Below are 22,315 nucleotides of genomic sequence, written 5' to 3'. Positions count from 1 at the left end.
TTAAATGTAAAGTTACCATTAGAACATTGCTAGAATATTGTCAGATTTTTTATGGGGCTCTTTTAGTTTACAATATAAAAGGCAGAAGTCAAAAGTAGGGGGATCTGTTGAAGCAGAGGAACGTTGCCTGACATGTTCAAGCACTTTGATGTCTTCTGCTTCCCAGGATGCACTTATTTATTCAGTAAAATAAGCCGCCAAAGGAGTAAACCAGAGGCATAAGCATCAGCCAACAGATGTTTGCGTGTAAAATGAGCTTCAATTTTGTTTCAATTTAGTCTCCCCAGAATGTTTTTCATCAATTTGGAAACTTGGATACAGGGCAACGGCTCTCGGAAATGGGTATAATTAAGTCCATTTTGCTTTCACCTGCAATAGACGTCAAGCACTGTCGGGCTGTGTGTGTGTGTGTGTGTGTGTGTGTGTGTGTGTGTGTGGGTGTGGGTGTGTGTGTGTGTGTGTGTGTGTGTGTGTGTGTGTGTGTGTGTGTGTGCCTCTGGACCAGAGAACGTGCACTTTGCTCACTTTTTTTGCTCACACCTTGCTGTTGTTGAACGGAAATCTGAAGTTAGAAAATTGTTATTCCTGCTATGTTAAGTGTCTGTTTCACATCTATCTATCTATCTATCTATCTATCTATCTATCTATCTATCTATCTATCTATCTATCTATCTATCTATCTATCTATCTATCTATCCATCTATCATGTATCTATCCATCCATCAATGTGTAATCTATCCATCTATCCATCTATCCATCTAAAATACAGATACATTATGCATTTGCTTTCCCTGTTTAGATCAATATCATAAACACAGCCGTGCATCGCTGTTCTCCGACGCTACAATGAAACGAAGACATGTATCACACACCCACACACATGCTGCTCACGCGTAGCCTTCACTGACACGCTCTTAATATGTCAGATCAACCCCCGGTTTACTGAGCTAATGAGGAGCGCTCCATTGTCTCCGGTTGTGCGCCGTGTTATCACCCAGTCTCTTTCATGGAGTGTCAGCTCCCTGGCTCGGGCCTGGCTTTCCGTGGAACCACAGAGAAAATCAGATTAACCTAAGCCTTTTAACCGCGGTTGGGTTTGATCGCATTTGAGAGTTGGCAACACAACCTATTTTGTTTGTGTTTAGAGGGAGAATGCAAGTGGAGGGAGGGGGGGGGAGCGGAGGGTTGGCTGAGAAGTAAATAAGAAAAATGGCTAAGCAGCTCTTTTGCTTGAGGACACAGTTCAAGGCAGGGCCATGACACAAAGTGTTAAATAGCTTGTCACCTTCTATCCACGGGGCCGGGGTGTTATGCAGGTCGATGTCCTGATGGAAAGAGATAGCAGAAGAAGTAGCTTTACAGTAAGAAGGAATAAGGGAGAATGGAAGGCATGTTTAATCCATTTCTGGCACATCACTTTCTGCTTCTTCTGCACAGTAAATATGTCTCTTTTTACCTATTTGATGTGAAGTTTTTCTTTCTTTGCATTGCATGTCCTTGAGGTAAAACGGTTGGCACCCCCGCTGTCTATAATAATAATGTTTTTTCAAGCGAGCAATGATGTTTCTTTTGCTTCTTCCTCCGTGAATGCCGCATTTCTTGTTTTGCCGCCAGTTACAGTTTCATGCCTTTATTCTGCTTTAAAGACCCCACAACTAAATAGGGCAACACAGCTATTGCATTATGGGGTTTTGTGTCAGAGGAGACAACCTTTTAGTAAAAATGTGACATGTTGTGAGAGCTTTAGAGAACACTGATCGGTGCAAATCTTTCAAAAAAAGTTGAGAAAACATGTTATTTGTCCTCAGAAGTTTCAGGTTTGGCAAATTCCAATTTACCCGCGACTTCACGTTAGAGATTGAATTGAACTCTTTTAATGTTAATAAGTTAGAAAAGTATTTTCAATTTAAAAAATGTTTTCTTGTTCGAGACTAATTCTTCGATTCCGTGTCTCGCTTCACAACAGCTGGTTTTTATAACTTGGTCTTTTGGATGAAAATATTCTCTCAGTATTTATAGACTGCAGTTGTTCATTTTGATATCAATATAGTTGTATAAAATATAATGCATGCGATGATAAATGATACGATCCAAATCTAGTTATGAACATATTTCACTCCATGATGCTTCTTTAAGTCAGTTCAGCAGATCTTTTTTATTTCTTTAACTGTACTAAGGATTTGACTGGAAGCGAGTTCTTGTCTCATTAGCAGCGAATGTGTAAAAACAGGACATAGAGGGATGTCCTGTTGGTTTCTGCCCTCGGCCTCAAACTCTCTCTTTCTCTCCCTCCACCCCTCCCTCCCTCACCACACACACACACACACACACACACACACACACACACACACACACACACACACACACACACACACACACACACACACACACACACACACTTGAACTTCTATTCACATTTATATTCATACAAATTATGTTCTGCTGTTTCGGTTAATTGCAAGTTACTCTGGATAATGGTGGTATGTAAATCCATAGAATGCAAATGTAAATCATTTTCTCCATATTATCTCATTGCTTGTAAATTTATATAAACAAAGCCAACAGTGGAGCAGAAATAATTGCCATGGTGATCGCTATGCTGAATATTCCTAATTTATTTTTTTACATAATGTATTTTCTGCCTCAATTATATTTTTGCTAGAAAGTGTAGAAGGATAGGACCTGCAGGAGAGAGGGGGGGATGACATGAGGCCAGAGTCTGAGTTTTAGGATCAGGACTCAGAACATGCGGTCTGCACTGCCTCTACCAGGGCACCAATTTCTTTTAAGATTTTAAGATGTGATGCAGTTTAACTATCTCAGCCATGTCTTGTATCAGACTAAATAATAGAAATCTTAGCTTTGTGTTGTTATTGATATTATTCGTCACAAGCTCTAAATCCATTTCTACCATCTTGCATCCACGTCTCCAATCTGCTGCGTGAACACAATCTGCGCCCATCAGGCCGTCCCTCGCCCACCTCATGGTATTTATCTGAGTAAATGCAGAGGGACAGATATCATATTGTGCCATGTGTGTAGGAGAAAAAAGGCAGGGCAGGAAGCCAAATACTAAGTATGGCCCGGGGTACCGCAGGCCTGTCAGCTCTGCCTCGCTGTCTCACAACTGGCTGAGTGGGTCACTGCGGCAGATCACCTCAGTTCGGCCACGGCGCTGCCAACCTCCAAACCCTGGGAGAGTCGGTTTGAAAATGTTAAGCCTGTCTGAAACACAAACACTGCCTTCACACACACACAGGAGCCCAACACTTACTCACTCCATGCACATTAGAGAAATGGTGCAAAAAGGAAAACACAACAGAAGTGAATGGAAGATAAACCCCAGACAGACTTATGGTTTTGACAGAGAAGACAACGTGAGTCATTTATTCTACTCTACCCGATGCCTTTCCCTTCAGTCGTTTAATTATTAACGTTGTATTGAACGAAGCATCGGACCAGACAGACGGGTATATTCAGTATCCATCAGTAGTCTTTGTCATCCCGATGTTTACAGCAGAACGGTCTAGGTGCTTTCAATGTCTGATACGTGTCATGTTCTGCAGTTCCTCTGGTGCTTCAGTGGTTCTCTGCTGGTGCAAAGCCCTCAAGCTTAAATAAAGCTTGTCTGTGAAATCTAAAATGTCCCCAGGATGGATTTCCTGGTCCTAATTATAAAATGATGATTAAAAACAAGTCTGGTGGTGGACTTTCGGTAAATAAAAGTTCTTGTCAAGGTTGAGAAAAAACATTGATTTTTGCTTTTCAGTCAAACTACTCCAAACTCTTTTGGCACAATGACAACACCCGGCTGCTTGTGCTTTATATTATATGGGTTTTAACCAATCCCCATTTCTGTAATTTTCCTGGAGACCACGGTTTTTAATGGAATGACGACAAGATGACAACCCAGTGTAAAGTAACTGTAGTGTGGATTGTCTCAGACTTTCAGTGTGAACGATGGCTGCCATCACCACCAACAGATTCCGGACAATATATCAAATAGACACTTTAATGTTTAACTGGTGTTGACCCAATAAACCATCCAGCTCGACGACCTATGCACAGACAAGTTTATTCTATATTTGCCACATATTTACAAATTCAAAAATCTCTGCAGCTAATGTGAACATACCAATTAGGACGATCATCGGAAATAAACATGTTGGTGTTTAATCTGACTCTACCCCTAAAATATGAAACCAGCCATGCAAGTTGAATCCAGCTCAGAGATATATACAGAGAAATCAATACTTGACATCATGGGGTGTCCACTTTGAAATAACTTTAGATATGACTTTTGCTCGGCTTTTTTGAAGTTGTTGTGTATTTTTCCTTATTTATTCATGACCTCGTCGATGCCATGGAGAAACTTCAGATTTCTGCTGCGGACGAGAAAGCCGTCTCCCTCTCGCGACCTTGACCTTGCAGGCACCTCGAGCGCGGATGGGCTGTACTTTTGGGAGAGTCCCCCTACTAGATGCAAGAGATTTAAGGGGGTCAGGAAAGGCGACTGCTTGATAGAAATCTAATTAGGTGATTGTGCTTCAGGGAGCTTCGCTATAGCTGCTCAATAAACTCCCACACGCTCGCTCTCCTCCTCTCGCATTCCCCCCTCTCTCTCTCTCCCACAGCAGTTTGCGCTCACTTCGAGACGCGGCCGCCTGAGAGTCCCCCTGCTGAGGGCACAGTTGCAGAACGCGGATCACGGCTCACTTATTACATCTTCACCGCTGTTCATATTTCTTCAAAGAAATGGGTTGATAATAGAGCTTTTGCTTATGGCTTCGTCTCTTTGCTCGTTATTCTCTTACCTTCAGACGTAAAATCTGAGAGGGAGAGAGTGATGAGAGGATAAGATCAGGCCTGGGTTCGGTGTACAGCACACATTTTCCACGGATCACTCCGGACTGAGCGCTCCTCTGCTTCGTCTCAGTGGGTCTGCGCTTATGGGTGATGCAATGGAAAATAGCTGAGCAGAACAAAGGACTTCTACATGTCTGATAATTAAAAGGTTGTTAGCCCCATTAAGACACATCTAGAGAAACCATTTCACAATGCAGACCCTCTGTTAACGATGAGTTCTGTCCTGTGTGAATTTATAGATAGATAGATAGATAGATAGATAGATAGATAGATAGATAGATAGATAGATAGATAGATAGAACTTTTATTTATCCACACATCGGGGAAATTCACTTGTTACATTTATATTCATATATTATAATACATTTAAACACAGTTATTGCATGGCAGTAGTCTCCTATGCAGTAATGAGACATGTCGCAAAAGCCAGTAATTTAGGGTTAACTGTAAAAACTATAATAAAATAAAGCTACTCCCTGACCTTGCAAAACCTTTTCCGTTTCTTTACATCGACTATAAATTCACCTTTAACTTAAAATCGCATTGCACTAAAGCATTCCTCCTGGTGTACAATGAGTAATATGAGGTACAAACAGTAGTGTGGCAGGTTTGGACGCCTCATTACAGGAAATACTCTGATCCAATGCAAAAACCACACCCTTTGACCCCAATTGCACACACTGGCACTCACACTCAGATCAGGTTCATTATTCTTCCCAAACAAATGTGATGAATTTGCTTCTTTTTCTGGAGCAGCGGCGCCTCGCAAACACAACACTGGTTCATCCCGAGCCATTCAATCCAATTCAATTTTGTTTGTTCGGCGCCAAATCACAGCAGGCATTATCTCAAGGCACTTTTCGTAGTAGGTCAAGACCTTTCAATATTATAGAGAGAGGAGCCCAGCGGTTCCCACGATGAGCGAGCAGGAGGCAAAAGAGTAGAGAGCAAAATAAACAGCCTTTTAACGGGAAGAATTCCCCCAGCAGAAAGAGAGAGAGATCATGAACTGTTGTATTTAAGCACTGGTCGTTATAATGACAATAATAATTGCATTAAGGTATCAGTAATAACATCAGTAATATAAATAAGAAGGTAATAATGTTAAGAATAAGAAGAATAACAGTTGGGATGTAGAATCCGATGTGGAGTCAGAGATTCCTGCAGAATTAGCATAGAAAGGAAAAGATCAAACGTCAGGAGGGAGAAGACACAAAGTTAATATCTCGTGTGATATAAATACGTTATAGAGAGAAAGAGAAGAGGTGCCCAGTGCATCATGGGAGTTCCCCCAGCAGTCTAAGGCTTAGTCCACGTGAGACGACCAGAAATATAATCTTTGTATAAGAGGAAAGTTTAATGTGAATGTCAACAAAACGATCGTTTGATGCAGTTATACAGAGCTGGTTTGTGAGTGGTTCAAAATGTCTATAACTTCAAATATATGAGTTTAATCCATTTTTAGTTGTCAAGCATAAATATTGTAAAGTAGCTGATACTAACAATAAGTCTGCTTTGTTAAAGAGAAGTGCATTTCATTTCAGTGAATGTACTTTTTGCAATATAAAGTCCTTCATGAGGTAGCATCTATTTTCACTTTTGTTCGTCTTGTTTTAATTTGTAAGAATTTAGATCTCAAGCTGGACGCTGGCGAAGGCTTGTGAGGTCACGTGTTCATTTTGAGGAACAGAGGCTGCAGCTCCTCGCGGCCATTTCCATGTACTTGCGTCTTTCTTTTGTGCGGATTTCGCAGCCTGCTGAGGAAGAAGCGTGGGATTTACCCTGAAATCATGCCACAGCGTTTTGTAATTACAAAGTAAGCCATATTATCCCAAACAGGCTCCCTGACCCTGTGAGCTGTGGGTATGACTAAGCCTGTTCCATGTCTGTGAAGTGGTTTATTGTGAAGGTGCACCGGGCCCGGAAGTGCGCTTGGCAGTTTCTTAGTCACAGTAACGCACAGAGACACGGCTCAGACTCACAATTCAGAGTTTTGTGTAAAGGTGAACGAGGCTGACAAACACAGAGACAGGAAAAATAAACTAGGTAAATAAAGCAGATGAAAGGTGAGAGGTGTATCTACACTGTTGTTGCTTGAATCATCAGTTTGCGGTCGAATGATGAATGAGCGACACATTTTTCTGGAAAGGAGAAGATGGGTACAGAGGAGGAGATAAATGCTGAGCAGGAGGAAAATCGCAGTGATAAACAGAGGGAGCAGATTGAAGAGGCGTAGAGGTGGAGGAGAATAGATCGACGGGAGGAGTTCAGTCCGGCGAATGAAGCTTAAAACGCTGCCTTCTAAAGAGGAGACTGCTTGTGTAACACCTGAGTGTTAGTTCAGTGAACTTCCCTCAATCTTATCTGATACGGCGAGTGTTTGTGGGAGCAGACAAAAGGAATTACAGCCTCCAACATCTCGCTTTAATCGCTCTGAGAAATGGCTCCGTTAGTACCGGTTCTGGAGACTGCAACCAAAAGAGGAAAACGATGGCAGAGTCCTATTTTACTGCAACAAATACTACAAATGCAGATGTTATTTCCACAGTGCTGTAGGGAACCAGTCAGCTCTTACAGCGGTAGCCAGTAGAAAATCAACTAGACAAATGGAGTCGACGTGTTATTCAAACAAAGAATATGTAACTTTGGCCACTAGGGGCCTCTCGATCAAAACAACAACAAAAGACATAATTTAAGGACGTTGTGAAGAAGCGTGGGATCATGGGAGTTGCTGATGAAAATTCAGGTGCAAATCATTTTCACGGATGAGGTCAAGTATTCATGTTTTATTCACATAACGTTGCAACCGGCAAAGAATAATCATGATCCATTACAAGGGATCTATAAGAACAGCCAACTTGCTAACTGGCTAGCAGTGTGTGTTTTCCTTAAAGTCATAAGTCGTACATGAAACGTCTCGTTACCTTGAAAAAAATTGGGGGATTTCTCTTGGTTTGAACATTGTTGGAAACATTCTGGATATTGTAAGACCACACGTCAACAAATCATATACTTACAGTCATTTTTAGATACTTGTATGAAGAGATGTTAATAATATAATATTTGTACTAAAATAGTACTAATTTATCTAAGCATCTGAGGCAAAATCTCAACCTCTCTGTGAAAAACTCCTTTTTTACACTAAGAAATACAATAGTTTTCCTGAGCTCCAAGCAAGCAAGCATTATTCAAATTACCGTCTTCCTCATCAGACTGATGTGAGACTAGTAAAGATTTTGCAACAACATGCTGTATTTTTTGGGGGGGGAAATTGACTTACAATTAAAAATATTATTGGGTTTCTCTTCACACACACTTTACAAGATTAAACTTTTAAGACACTGTGATAAAATGCAGCCGAACAGCACAGGGGGGGGAGTTTCTGCTTCCTGCTGTTACAGCCCGTCACCTACCTCATCATTGTTGTGTCCGCTGTCTCAGCTAATGCAGGAATCGGTGAGTCAGCCATAGTGACGTCACAGCCTGAAGCCTCTGTGCCAGAAGTGTTGTGGCCTCGTTGGGGAACGTGTCTCTGCTGCCAGGCCATTCAATGGGTCTGGGTCACAGGATCCTCTGAGCGCACGGCTACATTTTGAGATATATTCTGTATCTTTGAGGAAACTTTACTATACATTTTAAGTTTAAACAAGATGAACTTCATGTTGTTTGTCTCCAGTGATTCTTCTTTCCGGCAAGTTGAAGTTCTAGCGTCCCTCGTTGGCCGAAGCAAATAATGAACCTGCACATTTGTCTATATGCTTTAGAATTGTTAAAGATATTTACTCCGTCTGGGAAAAGATTCATGGGGGAAATCAAGATTTTTTTTTCTTTGAGTTGAAGTGTCTTATACTGACTACATTTTGATATTGAAATAGCTTTTATCTTTCCTAAATAAGTGTTGTAGCAAATATTGTTTTTGAAAATGTCCACCTAAAGCAAATTACATACATCCGTCTCTGAACATTGTTTCACATCTGTTCATCAGTAAATCAGACACCATAATTCCATTTTTATAATATTACGAACAATATGTGTTATTAGTATTTCTCCTTGTTGAGATGTGTGTTTGGTTTGTTTTTGCTCATTTCCTCACCATCGTTTTCTCCTTAAATGTCTCTCTTAGTGTATCTTTGTGTGTGTGCGTATAAAATTAAAATACAAGTCCAAATTAAAAAAATATATACACCCTAGCTTTAAGTTACTTTAAAAAAACAAATTGTGTATTTTTCCTGCACTGTTCATTTTCTACAACTTCTTTATCCGGAGTCAATTTTTGCTTCTTTTTCATGAGCGTGTGCAGTAAGCAAAAGTGAGGAAAAATCTAAATAATAAGAAAAATGTGGACTCGTACACTGTGTGCCAGCAGAGGAAACACGGACGAAGGCTGCGAAGTGAAAATATCATTTATCAGTCGGTGGTTTGATGCCGGCTGCGGAGTAATAGGATGAGAGGAGGATGAATCGTCACTGAGAGGCCTGTGTTTGGGTGAAAGGATCTCCAGGGACTGTTAGAAGCTGTTCAGCTCACTCTGAATCCTATCTCACCTTATTGTGTCCACACAAAGTTCTGGAAATTGGATCTTATTTGAGTTTTATCTGTGAATGTGGATTACTACCATTGCATTAGATAGGAGGACGACACCCTCGCCGAGTGCCGGTGTCTTCTGTTCCCCTGAACATTAGCATTTTCACTTTGCTCCCTCTCAGAGCTAAACGTGGCAGCCTCACACACTATCTCTGTCCTTCTGGGTTCAAAAAGAGGCTTTTCAGGAAGGTACTTTATAACGGTTTTGTATTTCTAACATCAAGACATTTTTGTATTACTGTGTCAACTTCCTGGACAAAGACGTTTTTTTTTTAAAATCTCTTTGAGACTGTGCCACCCTTTGAACTGCACTTTCATGGGAAACCTTCTGTGTCTTCTGCATCCGAGTACGTTCACTCCACCTCACTCCCTCCCCCATGAAAGCAGCATTTGAAATGTAAAGTTTTAGTGCTTTCTATATTCATTTCCTTGTTCCTGTTGAGTGGATCTGATAGAAAATCTAACCTGTTTTTTTCTTCTTCTTGTTCTTGTCCTTCTCTGTCCTTTCCCACTCTGGTTGTCCCTCTGTCTTTAGCTAATTCACACCATCAGTGTGGTGGATAGAGACGAGCCACAAACTGGACATCGCTTCTTCTTCACCCTGGCGCCCGAGGCTTCCAGCAATCGACACTTCACCCTGTGGGATGTTAAAGGTGAGAGGCCATATCGGGGTGAAGGAGCATATTTGAGTAGCTCATGGCACCATTTGATGTTAAATAACAACAAGTATATATGGAATTTCCAGGCCAGTGTGGTACAGTGGGCGTCCAGTCCGTCCCAGCCTTTTGGGATTATTCATTCGGTCACAGATTCATCTCCTTGTCCGGTCCCATTCTCACTTTTTCATTTGTACATGATTGAATGCAAATTTTAAAATGTGCAGGAGTACAGCAACACATTTTCCCTGACTCAAATGTTGGAGATCACGATAAAGCTCGTAAAGACAGATAGAGTTTAAAGTGATTTCTGCATTCCCCCCAGTGATTGGCAGTCTGACAGTCTGGCGAAGTGCTTAAGGGTGTTCTGTCAATGTAGACCTTAAGGCAGTATTGAGTTAGTTTGAAAGACTGCTGCTCCCAAGACTTCAAAAACACATTGTCTGAATACTCGCTGGTAATTTCGACGTCTTAGTTTCCTCACTCAGGTGCCAGCTGGTTGACATTTTAACACGAAACATATCATAGAGAACACTGTGGGAAGCTTTTTGACAATTTCAAGAGACTTTTCAGAGTCTGCGATTTAGAGGTCACCTCATTATCAGGCGGATTTTTAAAATTATTTAATTTCATATAAAACACCACCTGTTCTGGTGCTGCAAGCAGCCTGACATTTTTTCATTTGATCACATGCCCCTGCATGTGTGACACTCTGTACTTGCAGACAAGACAATTTTTGACAGTTCTTCTTGTTTAAAGTTTGCTTCAGTATTTGAGGTTAAACGCTTTGCAGAGCATTGTTTCCACACGGTAGGGGGATTTGATCTGAATGTCATTATCCTTGAAATAAATTACTGAACACTACACAGAAGTTTCTCTCGATTCCTCTTAAACACGATGTCAACAGCTTATGTAATTTTCTGAAGTGTCATCAAATTGTTATTCTGCGAAAACACACACAGTTTTATGTCAGTATCTGCACAGCGTAGGAAAACATTAAAATCACTTTTCCCCTGTGATGACTCGGCTTTGTCAGGAAGAGGTTTTTTTTTGTTGTTGTTTTTTTTCATGCTCGTCTGTTTTTGCAAACATGCTTGCAGATCCCACGTTTAGCAACGTGTACCTAAGTGAATGTGACATCTGGTTAAATCAAGATTGATCTGACACCAGGAAAATGTCAGGGGAGCAGCCTGAGCTTGGGAAATGTCACAGTGCGGAGGCTGCGGCGTTCTCCTGAAGTCGTGACGCTCACATGCACGTGAAAGCATAAACGAATAACCCAAGCCTTGTATAACGTATAAACACATTCTATTTAAAGTATACACGCGGTTTGCTTTTTCTTTCTCTCCTTCACACAAAGAGCAAACGCACAAACAACGTATATAATGTACACATGCACAAACACCATTATCTTTTTCCACTTCAGCGTGTGATGTGATGTGATGTGTGTAGATGTGCGTCTACATGCAAGAGTGAAATAGTGTTTATGTTGAGGAGACTATGACTTAGTGCCTAACCTAAAATAGTAAAATATGAACGTTAAAACCAAGTCTTAACCATCGAACGGATTGAATTTGCATGTAATGACCTAAATGTCCTCAGAGACATGGACTCATACACACACACAGTTGTAAAAACAAAATATATATTCATTAATATACCTTATATACCAAGACAAACACTATTGCTGATCCTGTTTATAGATTTATTTTGAAAGACACAGAACCCCACACGGACTTTTCATCCTCCCGCCCTCTTTTTCTCCACTCCGGTGTCTCTTTTCATGGACACATTTGTCAACCTGTCACTTTCAATCTGTCACTTCTTCTTTTCCCTATCATGGCCTCACATCGTGTTCCGTCTCTAAGCCGTGACACACGAGGATGAACAGCCATTCTTTTTTTTCCCCCGTGTTGCTAAAACACTACCTGTGCTCATGTCCCTAACGTCCCTGTTTAAAAAGCAATGTAATGTGATATGAGGCTGGTGGAAAAAAAAGATAGAAATTTACTTTACATATCATGTGAAATATGGCTATTGAGGGTTTTGATTTGAAACTGCAACAGATGCCACCGTCTGTGTGTATTCAGCCCTGGAAAGAGAACGCTGTGTAAAAGTCAAAATGACAAAGTCAGCGGTGTAACGTTCCCGTACATAAATGGTAATATGAAGATTGTTCTACACGTGCCAGAGGAGCTCCGGGGCGACATGGATAATGGTGATATATGTTCTGGAGATGGATTGCTCGGTATCCTCTATGCAAGTCTACCCACAAAGCGGCTCCCACTCTATTTGTCAAAGCCTCCTCCTGTATTCTACGTTACATTTATCCATGTCTCTGGCAGAGAAGTTTAATTTCAAACAGTGGCTCCCTCACTCATTTTTTTTTATGTTTGCTAGATAAAAATGAATCGCACGAAAGCTGCTCACAGTGAAGTCATTTAACCCCGAGTTGACTCGACAGCCTTTCTTTTGGAGTCCGTGAACTGTGGCTTTTTGAAAACGATTTAGTCAGTGTTTATTCTTTTATTCACGGCTCCGGCACTCGATCATTTACTTGAGGTTGTTTTCATTGTTGCTTTTGAATCAAATGTCAAACATCTTACATTTCTGAAAAGTATGATTTGCCTTGATATCTTAGTAACGATCAACTGTGTCTTTTTTTATATTTTCCTCGATCAGTAAGTACAGTCTTGAGTTGAGGGGAGTAAAAAACAACCAGGGTCATAAAAGCACTCACTGGATTGAGATCATAAATTTTAAAGCAGCGAGGTAAAAGAAGAAAAAAAAGAAACGCACATCAGCGAGCAGACGAAAAGGTTTTGTTCTTCAAACATTGAATCACTCATGTGCAATCCTCTGCTGTGTCTTGTCTCCGATCCTTCCCCCGACCCCAATGCACTCCCACCGCCACCCAGACAACACGGCCGGCATCCGGACCCAGCGGTCAGGCTTCAACCGCCACGAGCAGAATGTGTACTTCCTGCCGATCCTGGTGGTCGACAGCGGGCCTCCCTCCCTGAGCTCCACAGGCACCCTGACCATCCACGTCTGCGGCTGCGACACTGGTGAGAACTAGACTGCGGGAGCTGCACCATTACTAACATTATCGTCACTGTCACCTTTCTGCAGCAGCAGCAGCAGCAGCACAGCGGAAAAGGTCATCTACATGACATTGTTTTGGTCAGCAAACAGTTCTTATCAGCTTATGTTTGCGGAAAAACAAATATCACACGGCCATAAATCTGCAGACAAATGGCCCTTGAGTGAATTTCGGCCGGATGGAGATACAATGCATGCATGATAACGCACAGTTTTTTTCTTTTCTCTTGATAAAACAGTGATTAATCCTTGTCCAGTAAACAGAATCATAACCTGTGTTGAATACGTTCAGAAATATACTGTGTTTTTATTTATTTTTTTCCTGTCAACACAGACGGAGCCATCCAGTCCTGCAATGCCACAGCCTATGTAATGAGTGCTGCTCTCAGCCCTGGGGCGCTTATAGCACTACTGGTCTGCATGCTCATCCTCATAGGTAAGGATGTACTCATATATATATATATATATATATATATATGGATGGATGGATGGATGGACGGATGGATGATGGATGGATAACCACAATTGATAAGAATTGCTTTTCTGGGGTCAACTACTGGAGCAGGTCCAGCAGGAGCATGGGGTTCAATAGGGACAGGTTCCCTTAAAAGAGGCAAGTCTGAGGGAAAAGACTGTATATGACTTCATGTCTTCTGCTCATAAATTCATGCACGAGAACATGTGTCTTTTAATGGATTGACCAGATTTAGAAGTTATCTATATTTCATGAATGAAATTGCGCATGCAGTGGCAGGAAAAAAAACCAAGACGAATGACATAAATAAAAAACAATCAATTTTTCATCTCTCTTTCACGAGTGGCTCTCCCGTTTGATATTTTGTTTGCTTCAGTTATGAGAAGAGAGCTTTTGTTTAAAGAGCCGGGCAAACATGATGTCTGGGTGTATGAATGATACCGAGCGACTTTGATCCTCTGAACACAGACGGAATGAATGGGAGTAAAGTGGTGTGGGGGGGGGGTTGGGAGAGCAAACAGGCGAAAGAGCTGCCTCAGCAGTTGTATCCCCCTGGAACAGTAGGGCTTTAAGTAAGAAAAGCTTTCCAGACATTCTTTGATATATTTTTATATATTTATATATATATATATACACAGACACACGCACACACATGCACATAACACACACATGCACGCACATGCTCACCCTCTCAGGGAATGAAGAGGTTTGGTATTGTCATATTTGAAAATTTTATGAGTTGCCTTCTCCCTCTCCCCCTCCTGCACATCTCTGCATCCCACTCCTCAGTGACAGCGAGAAACGACATCGCTGTCATGTTGTTTTGTCTCCCCCGCTCCTGCCTCTACACATTTTTACACCGTGCCGGCAGTGAATGATGGACGATGTGACAGGAGGCAGCAGTTACCGAGGCTTGACTTTGCTTTGTGTTTTGTTTAAGAGCTCTCCTAATGAGGGCTGTTAAACCTCTGTCTCCATTGACCAAACCATCCACTGTAGTGAACTTCAAAAGCCGAGCATAATTTATTTATCGTGGCTTTTAGAGCCTCAACAAAAAATGTTATGTTCAAATCTGAGGCAGCCTCTGCTGGCTATAAAAAAAATAGAAGAAAACTGTGTTTGCAGTGTGCGGTGGTTTTGGTATCCTGGGACAGATGACATCCTCTCCAAGGCCTGAGTAAAAAACTATTATTTGAACTTTAAAAGCTCAACCCTGTGCAGGGACGTGCATGGGACAATTTATTTTTCTAAACAGGAGAAGCAGACGTATCACACTTGTGCCAAAGACTTTCAAAATGTTGGTATCGTCTCATGAGCCATTTTGATTCCATTAATGAAACTAGTGCAGTGCCCGTTCTCAACCTGCCTGTTTGGAAAAGGCTGATGCTCGGCCTGTGTTAATGCTCCTGTGCCTGATTCTGAATTATTCATTATATACTGTCACTTATTGTTTGCATGGAGGTTGTTGTCTGCAGAGCTTTTTACGAACAGTCTAGAGTGAAAACATTGTGTCCATCCTACCTGGTTTATCTGCATTGAAGGATTAATAGTCAAGTGTTGTTGCCGTGACTGAGATCAGCTCCTGTGCCGTGTGTCTGTGTCTCGGTCCAATGTGATGAAATGAAAATAATCAAATTATCAAAATGATCTGGTGGCAATTTTGAGCCACAGTTAGATCCCACTGCTGCAGTTTATCCAGGCACCTAGAAGAAGACGTTTTATTTTTGTTAGCACGCTGCCCCGCCCCCACGGACTGCAACAGAGCGCTGTTAATTGAATTTTCATTGATATTGAATATATCGCATGTCCGAACTGCACTGAACTTGGCACCGAACACTTTCTTCGGTGTGAAGCTGATAAGATGACCGGTTCATGCATTCCACATACAGACAGACAGACCGACATTTGGTAGACGGTGCCGTGTTGATTCCAGTAGTCAGGGACTCTAATCGGTGCTAAGCCCATGCCACTCGGAGTGACTGATTGGTTAGAAATGGACCGAACGCGCCTCATCAACACTCTGAAGTACAGGCTAAGTCCGAGCACTTGGCTTCTGCCAGTCATCACGTCGATGGTAAGATCTCAGGGCTGCAGGCATCAGCAGGGTCGAGCTGTGTGTTCTGAAAAACAGACGGGAGCGCGGCGGCAATCTCATCATTCCCATCGCACATTGCCCGATACTTTCCTGTCCTTCCTTTACCTAACCCTGCACACGCACACGCACACACACACACACACACACACACACACACACACACACATTTCGTACGTGTCCACTCACGAATGCTAAGCACACATCCACACACTAAATCAGTCGTCACCTATTCACTGCAATGCAATCCATTCTCTCTTAGCACCATTACTGCGTGCACCTCGTCTCCTCACACACACACACACACACACACACACACACACACACACACACACACACACACACACACACACACACACACACACACACACACACACCACACACCACACGCAGCGACTGCCTAACCAGCCAGCCAGCACTGCCTCTCTCGTGAGACTGGACCACCTCTATTACATCAATTGTTGGATGATGAGAAAAATGAAAACAAATTTCTGCCTAATTACCTTACAAACAAACAGTCCCTCCATCAGCTCATTTATAGGCCTGATGTGATGAATCCATTCCACCGCGCCGCAGCATCTGCATGCATCCATTCCAATTACCTCCCATCTGCTTGCAATGAACTCCTGGGTGGGGGCAACCAGCGCAGCCCAAGGGTAAATTAACCGTCTTGTCAGGAACACTCCCCGCAACATCTGTACACAAGGGGACCTGCTTTGTACGTATAGGAGGCAGCTATACACACATGTCCACACGTGCTTCCTACAAAGGTAAGATCTGTACAGCGGCATTGTATTAAGATTGCCTGAGGCGGGCTAATCTCCAAGTTAAATAGCTTTTCAGTGGCTTACAGTTCAAGCAGCCGTATACATAGCAGGTAGTCACATGTTATCAGTGAGGAAGTGAGGTTATCTGATCGTCTGCTGCGTCCCTCAGATCTGCCACAGACTCCTTTTAACAGCGATTACTGAAGAAACAGCTGATCTGCACGTATGAGGGAGTTCATAACATCAAGTTTTCTTCCTTCCTCTTACTCTCCTCATTAGACTGAATTAAGAGTGATTGTCTTAGCGCTCGTTTAGTATGCACGGCAGCGCGCGCCGCAATTTACCACAAACCATGACTGTTTCCTCCGACCCAGTGGCAATTACTTCACCCCATTCACGGCGGAGAAGAATAAGCACAATAGTTACAGACACCTCTCTCCCAACGGAGCCCGGCTAACAATGTAAGAGAAGAACGCCCGTACGTTATCAGGCAGAGATCCTGCGTGAAGTCCCCATTCAAGATCAGCACGGCTCATTACACGGGCGCCGCTTTCTGGGAAAGCAACACACGGGGCGTTTTCACGATGCAAGTTATTTCTCAGACCATTTACAAGATCATTTGTAAACATCATACGCTTGAAACTGTTGCTTTGCTCCGGAGAAAGAGAAGAGCCGGAAAAAGGAAAGCGGAGGTGAAATATGGTGTTTTACTGTCACATCCTGACTTTGAAGGTCACTTTGTAAGAACACATTTGTCCATGGGCATTTTTTCATGCATATTAATACATGTGCTTGAACGTGTACATTTCCTGTACACAGCCGATGTGAGGTCCGGACATTGATGTAGTTTGACTTTACCGGTGGGTTTTCGGAGCATCAAACAATGCCTGTATAATTGATGGTCTTTATATCTCTGTGGGCTTGTAGGCATTTGTTTTAGGCAACAGGCTATCTGTTCCAGAAGATGCATGGTGCCGACCGGTTAATGATCTCTATAAATGTCCCCTCACTGGCATCCCTTTCAGGGGAGTAGCTGGAGAAAGAAAAAAGGGATTCTGTCTGTGGATACACAGTCCACAGCTGACTGGCCACAAGAAACACATCCTGCTGCCAGTCAAAGCCGAGCAACTCCGGGGCAAATATTTCACCTCTTGGCTACGTGGCTTCTACCCTTCTTTTATCCATCACTGAAATTCCTTCATAACAAGCACGACGAGCCGGCATTTCCCTGCATGTAGAATGATTCCTGATAATCGGTTTAAAAAAGCACATATCAATTAACTCCGCTAATGGACGTGATTGTAAAGTGGGAGGACATTAACATCTTCTGGAAACGATCACATTTATTCTGATCAGTTCTCCATTATACAGACGTAAACAAATGAATCAGGCCCGTTTCGCCAGCTGCAGCATTCAACACGAGATAATAAATAATCATCTATGTAAAAATTGGTCCCTGCACAATTCTAACGACAGTATCATCCCAGTAATTTATTAGTAGGATTATTAGAGTTATTCTCTCTAATCAGGATGTATGATTGTATTTGAGAAAATTCCCCATGTTTTGTAAATCAACAACATGGCCACGTTTTTCTTTGTGAATTAATTCCTTGATCAAAAAGAGACGATCGCTGCTTATCAATAAAACCAAACTTGTTCGTTGTCATTTTTCTCCGGTGTGCAGAATCCATCCATGTATATTTTTTCAACGGCCTCTGAAATGACATTGGGTGACATTGGAAAAGCTCCACCAGGATTCATACGGGGGTTTGCAGCCCCGATGAGAGATGATGAAGCTATAGGTCTATAAGTGAGACTTCTCTTATCAGAAACGTGGGCAGTAATTAAAATAACTAAGCTGAAATCAAACTCCTATTGATTCATCCATGCATACGGCCTTGGTTTCCCTCTCATTAGTCCACATCAGTGATCCATCTCCATCGTTTTCCTCTTTTTAATCCAAATACTGAACCAGATTTTCTGAGGTATTTCTTTACTTTTTTTGTAGGTGGTTGTCTCTTCTCTGTTTTAACTCGGGTGATGGAACCACAGAGAATAAGTTTCATTCAACTTGGATGAGTATTGATATACAGATTGGCCTCCATTAGGCCATTTGAATCATATTTCTGAGCAAGGCAATCAGTGTTGTGAAAAAAAATCAATGTTCATGCATTTGTAATGTAAAACTTAATAATATATTATCTTCCCCTGCTGTGCCTTTGCCCTGGGAGGGGAAACCAAGTTACAATGACATTTGGATTTAGATTTTTTTTTAAATGGAAGATTACTTGCAAATCCATCATGCACAGTGCATGTTTCCTTTTCAGCACCGTGTGTGTGTGTGTGTGTGTGTGTGTGTGTGTGTGTGTGTGTGTGTGTGTGTGTGTGTGTGCACATTTAGTACGATTATTTTCTTTTTTCGAAAAGTTGGTAGTTCTGAATCCCCTGAATCTGGATTGTTATGTTATTATTCTTAGCAGCATGAAGAGGGGTAGCATTTTGCATGGAAGCTCTTTAAACTCAGCCTGACAGATCTTAATCCATGTCTACTGTGCAGAGAGTTAAAGCTGCAGATTTCAAATGACTTGCTGTAATGACAGTTTATAAAATCCCTTAAATAGGAACCTGTCTCTCTCCCTGGCTTTATCTCATCCTCCTGTTCGGCTTCATCTGACAAATCCCAACCTCTGTGTTGTTTTGTAAAAAAAGGTGCAACATGTCCCGACACTGGAGAAAAGCAATGTTTTCTGTATGAACTCGTACATGTTTAGTATTAATGTGGAATGCAGCTTGGCCTTCATCTCTTTCTGCATCTTATTCTGTGTCCTTCTCCATCAGTTCTCGTCTTGCTGATCCTGACCCTGAAACGCCACAGGAAGGGCCAGCGGATGGCAGAGGACGAGGAGGACATGAGGGATAACGTCATCAAGTACAATGACGAGGGCGGAGGGGAGCAGGACACTCAGGCATACGACATGAGTGCCCTGAGGAACCTCTATGACTTCCCAGAGGCCAAGAGCTGTGACTCTGGCCCGGACATTCGCTCACTGCCGCAGTGGATACAGGCGAGCCGAGGAACTGGTGGTGCAGAGGGAACCGCGGCGGCGGCGGCTGTGGCGACGGCAGACTTCTCTCTATTCAAAGGCTACATCCGGAAGAAGGTGGAGCAGGCCGACGCTGACCTGTCGGTCCCGCCGTACGACTCCTTCCAGACGTACGCCTTCGAGGGCTCCAGTTCACCAGCGCTGTCACTCAGCTCCATCCACACGCTGTCCACCTCCTCGGAGCAGGATTTCTCCTACCTCAGCGACTGGGGGCCGCGTTTCAGGCAACTGGCGGGCTACTACGCTCCGGGAAACCCAGAGGAGGAAGGATCCTAGCACAGCTCCTCCTCTGCAGAGAGACATTTAAACTCCCTCTCCTCCTCCTCCTCCTTCCTCCTTCTTCTCCTTCTCTGCCTCCTCTTCTCACCCTCTGGCCCTCTATTGAGATCATCAGAGCCAGCACTGTGTACTCCTTAAAACAGAGCACAGCTTCTTTATCTCTTTGAAAGAAAGTTCCCGGCGTCAAAGTTTGAACTCGAGATTTTTTACTTCTGATTGTTTTTTTGTGAGATTTCAGACGTCAACATGAAAGCTCTGGCGATGTTGGGAGAAAGAGGAACAAAAGAGAGACGTCCACGTCTAGTCACGTGTGAAGGGACGACTTCTTTTCTCCCCCTAACCGTAAATGAAAATCCTTATTTTAAGCTATGAGACTGTTTTCAGAATTCAGAGAAAGAAAAAAAAAAAAACACGTCAAAGCAAACTGTCTGAGAAACAAGTATTTATTTAAGGAGGAAATATTTATGTATTTATTTGTTTGTATGTATTTATTTATTTATTTTACATCATTATTACATCATGAAAAGCTGCGACAGTGAACTCTGCCGAAGTGCCGAAGAAACCGGGGAAACGAGGAGGACGACCGGCAACACGGCAGAGGACTCGACACAATGCTGCTGCAGACACGGCGCCCGGGTCATATAAAAACTACATTCTGGAAAATATTTGTATTTATTTTCTATGACCGCTTTTGTAAAATAACCGACTTAAGAGAGAAAAAAAAAAAATGGCGAACAGAAAGAGGGAACAGATGCATTGAAAGGAAACTCCGAGAGCTGCCAGTTCAGTCTGAATGCTTGATGCCTGACATACTTTTTTGCCGTATTTTAGTGATTTACTACGGGGGGGGTTGTTTTTGTTTGAAGGTCACAAAACTGAGGGACAATTGTGTGTCAACAATTTCTTTTCTTATCCCGTCCACAGCCATTTGTAAGGCAATAAGGCACAAACCGCAGCAGTGATTTAAGACTAATCAAAATGACTGTTTCATGGAATTGGCTGGTGGCCGCCTTCGTCCCACAGGGAGCCAATCCTCATTCCAGAATTGTGTGTGAATGTGTTCAATATGTTCCATTAATTTTATATCCTGAGACGTTTTATTATGCTTTTGATATTTTTGTTTCCTTTTTGGGGTGGGGGGGGGGGGGGGGGGGAGGGACATTTGTCGTGTCTAATTAAAAACGAGTGGTTCAAGGCTGATACCGTGATTAATGGACTGGTCCACATCCACCTGTTATCCACAACCTATTCAATGTCGACCTTAACTTGCAAAATGTATCGGAAATTAAAGAAAAGATTCCAACGAATAAATATTTAATTTTTTTGCTACAAACTTACATCTCATTGTTTGCTGAAGATGTCCCCTGAAATATGAATAATCGTGGAGCTAGTTTGTGTTTACACCGGGGGTAGATTCAGAGAACGGTCCTGGATGGAAGCAAACAGACCATATGACAGGCCAGAGCCAAACAAAGGCTGGGCTCTCGGTGCGGCTCCCTCCTGTCTCCCTCCTGCCAAACGACTGTAATTGTCGTAGCCACCGGAGGACGCCGAGGCATATGAAGTTGCTTTCATCTTTATGATCTGCTGCGGAAATGGCCAGTCAGACAGTGTCTGGCATTCACATTCAATTGCTTTCATAACTCGGGTTTCAAAGGAAATGTCAGCTCTTTTTGTTGTCACCAGTAGGTCTGCTGTGTCCACTAATTGTTTGCTGAGAGTTGACATTGAACTGTGTTTCAAACAATAATTATCTATCACTGCTGAGCAAAGACCGCTTCCAGACTTTTTGGTTTCGTCAGATCGAGCTAAAGTGGGTGAGAGTTGAAAAAATGGAAAGTATTGCAGATTTTCTTTTCTGTCTATTAGAGGAGTGTTGCAAGAATTATCAGATCAGCGGCGAAGCTGGACTTCACGGTGTTGCTGCATTTCAGGCTCTCACTTATTATCATTAATTATGTAAATGACCGTTTTAAAACTGTAATTGCCTAAAGATGAATATCCCGGGAAAATGTGGAGAGTAATTTAACAAGGTTAAAGTTTAAACTTAAATTGATTTCATAATTTGAATCCCAGTTTGCAGCACACTTACTGTACTGAGCCATATATACTGCTGCAGTGTATGTATTTATTTTACGTAACGAAGGAGTGATTAAGCCATCTATTATTAATCACAGCCTTTGCCTGACAGCGTTTACAAATTGAAAAAACAAATGTCAGTGTTCGGGAGGATGTACACAAATAGGTCAGCACAAGCTGTACAGCCGCACGGGGAGGGGTGAGTACGTGTCCGCCTCGGAAGAAACTCCGAACAAGTCAATGTCACCGTGACGACCAAAGCTTGTGACTAATGCTGTGAAAAGCTGAGGTTAAATGAGGAAGCACATGTT

General features: G+C 42.4%; 1 protein-coding gene across 1 annotated transcript in view; it reads left to right on the top strand.

Moving 5' to 3' along the window:
- Positions 1–21,013, top strand: part of LOC118102254 (cadherin-22) — a 144,093-nt gene extending 123,080 nt beyond the window's left edge. Inside the window, exons 12-15 of the mRNA XM_035148318.2 lie at positions 9,986–10,103; positions 13,025–13,174; positions 13,543–13,644; positions 19,381–21,013. Coding sequence (XP_035004209.1) covers positions 9,986–10,103; positions 13,025–13,174; positions 13,543–13,644; positions 19,381–19,922 — 912 coding nt within the window. The 3' untranslated portion in view covers positions 19,923–21,013. The remainder of the gene's footprint in view (positions 1–9,985; positions 10,104–13,024; positions 13,175–13,542; positions 13,645–19,380) is intronic.
- The last annotated feature ends 1,302 nt before the right edge of the window (positions 21,014–22,315 follow it).

This window comes from Hippoglossus stenolepis, chromosome 3, assembly GCF_022539355.2.
Source record: "Hippoglossus stenolepis isolate QCI-W04-F060 chromosome 3, HSTE1.2, whole genome shotgun sequence".
Taxonomy (NCBI): Eukaryota; Metazoa; Chordata; class Actinopteri; order Pleuronectiformes; family Pleuronectidae; genus Hippoglossus; species Hippoglossus stenolepis.
This window is presented reverse-complemented; position numbering and strand designations above follow the sequence as displayed.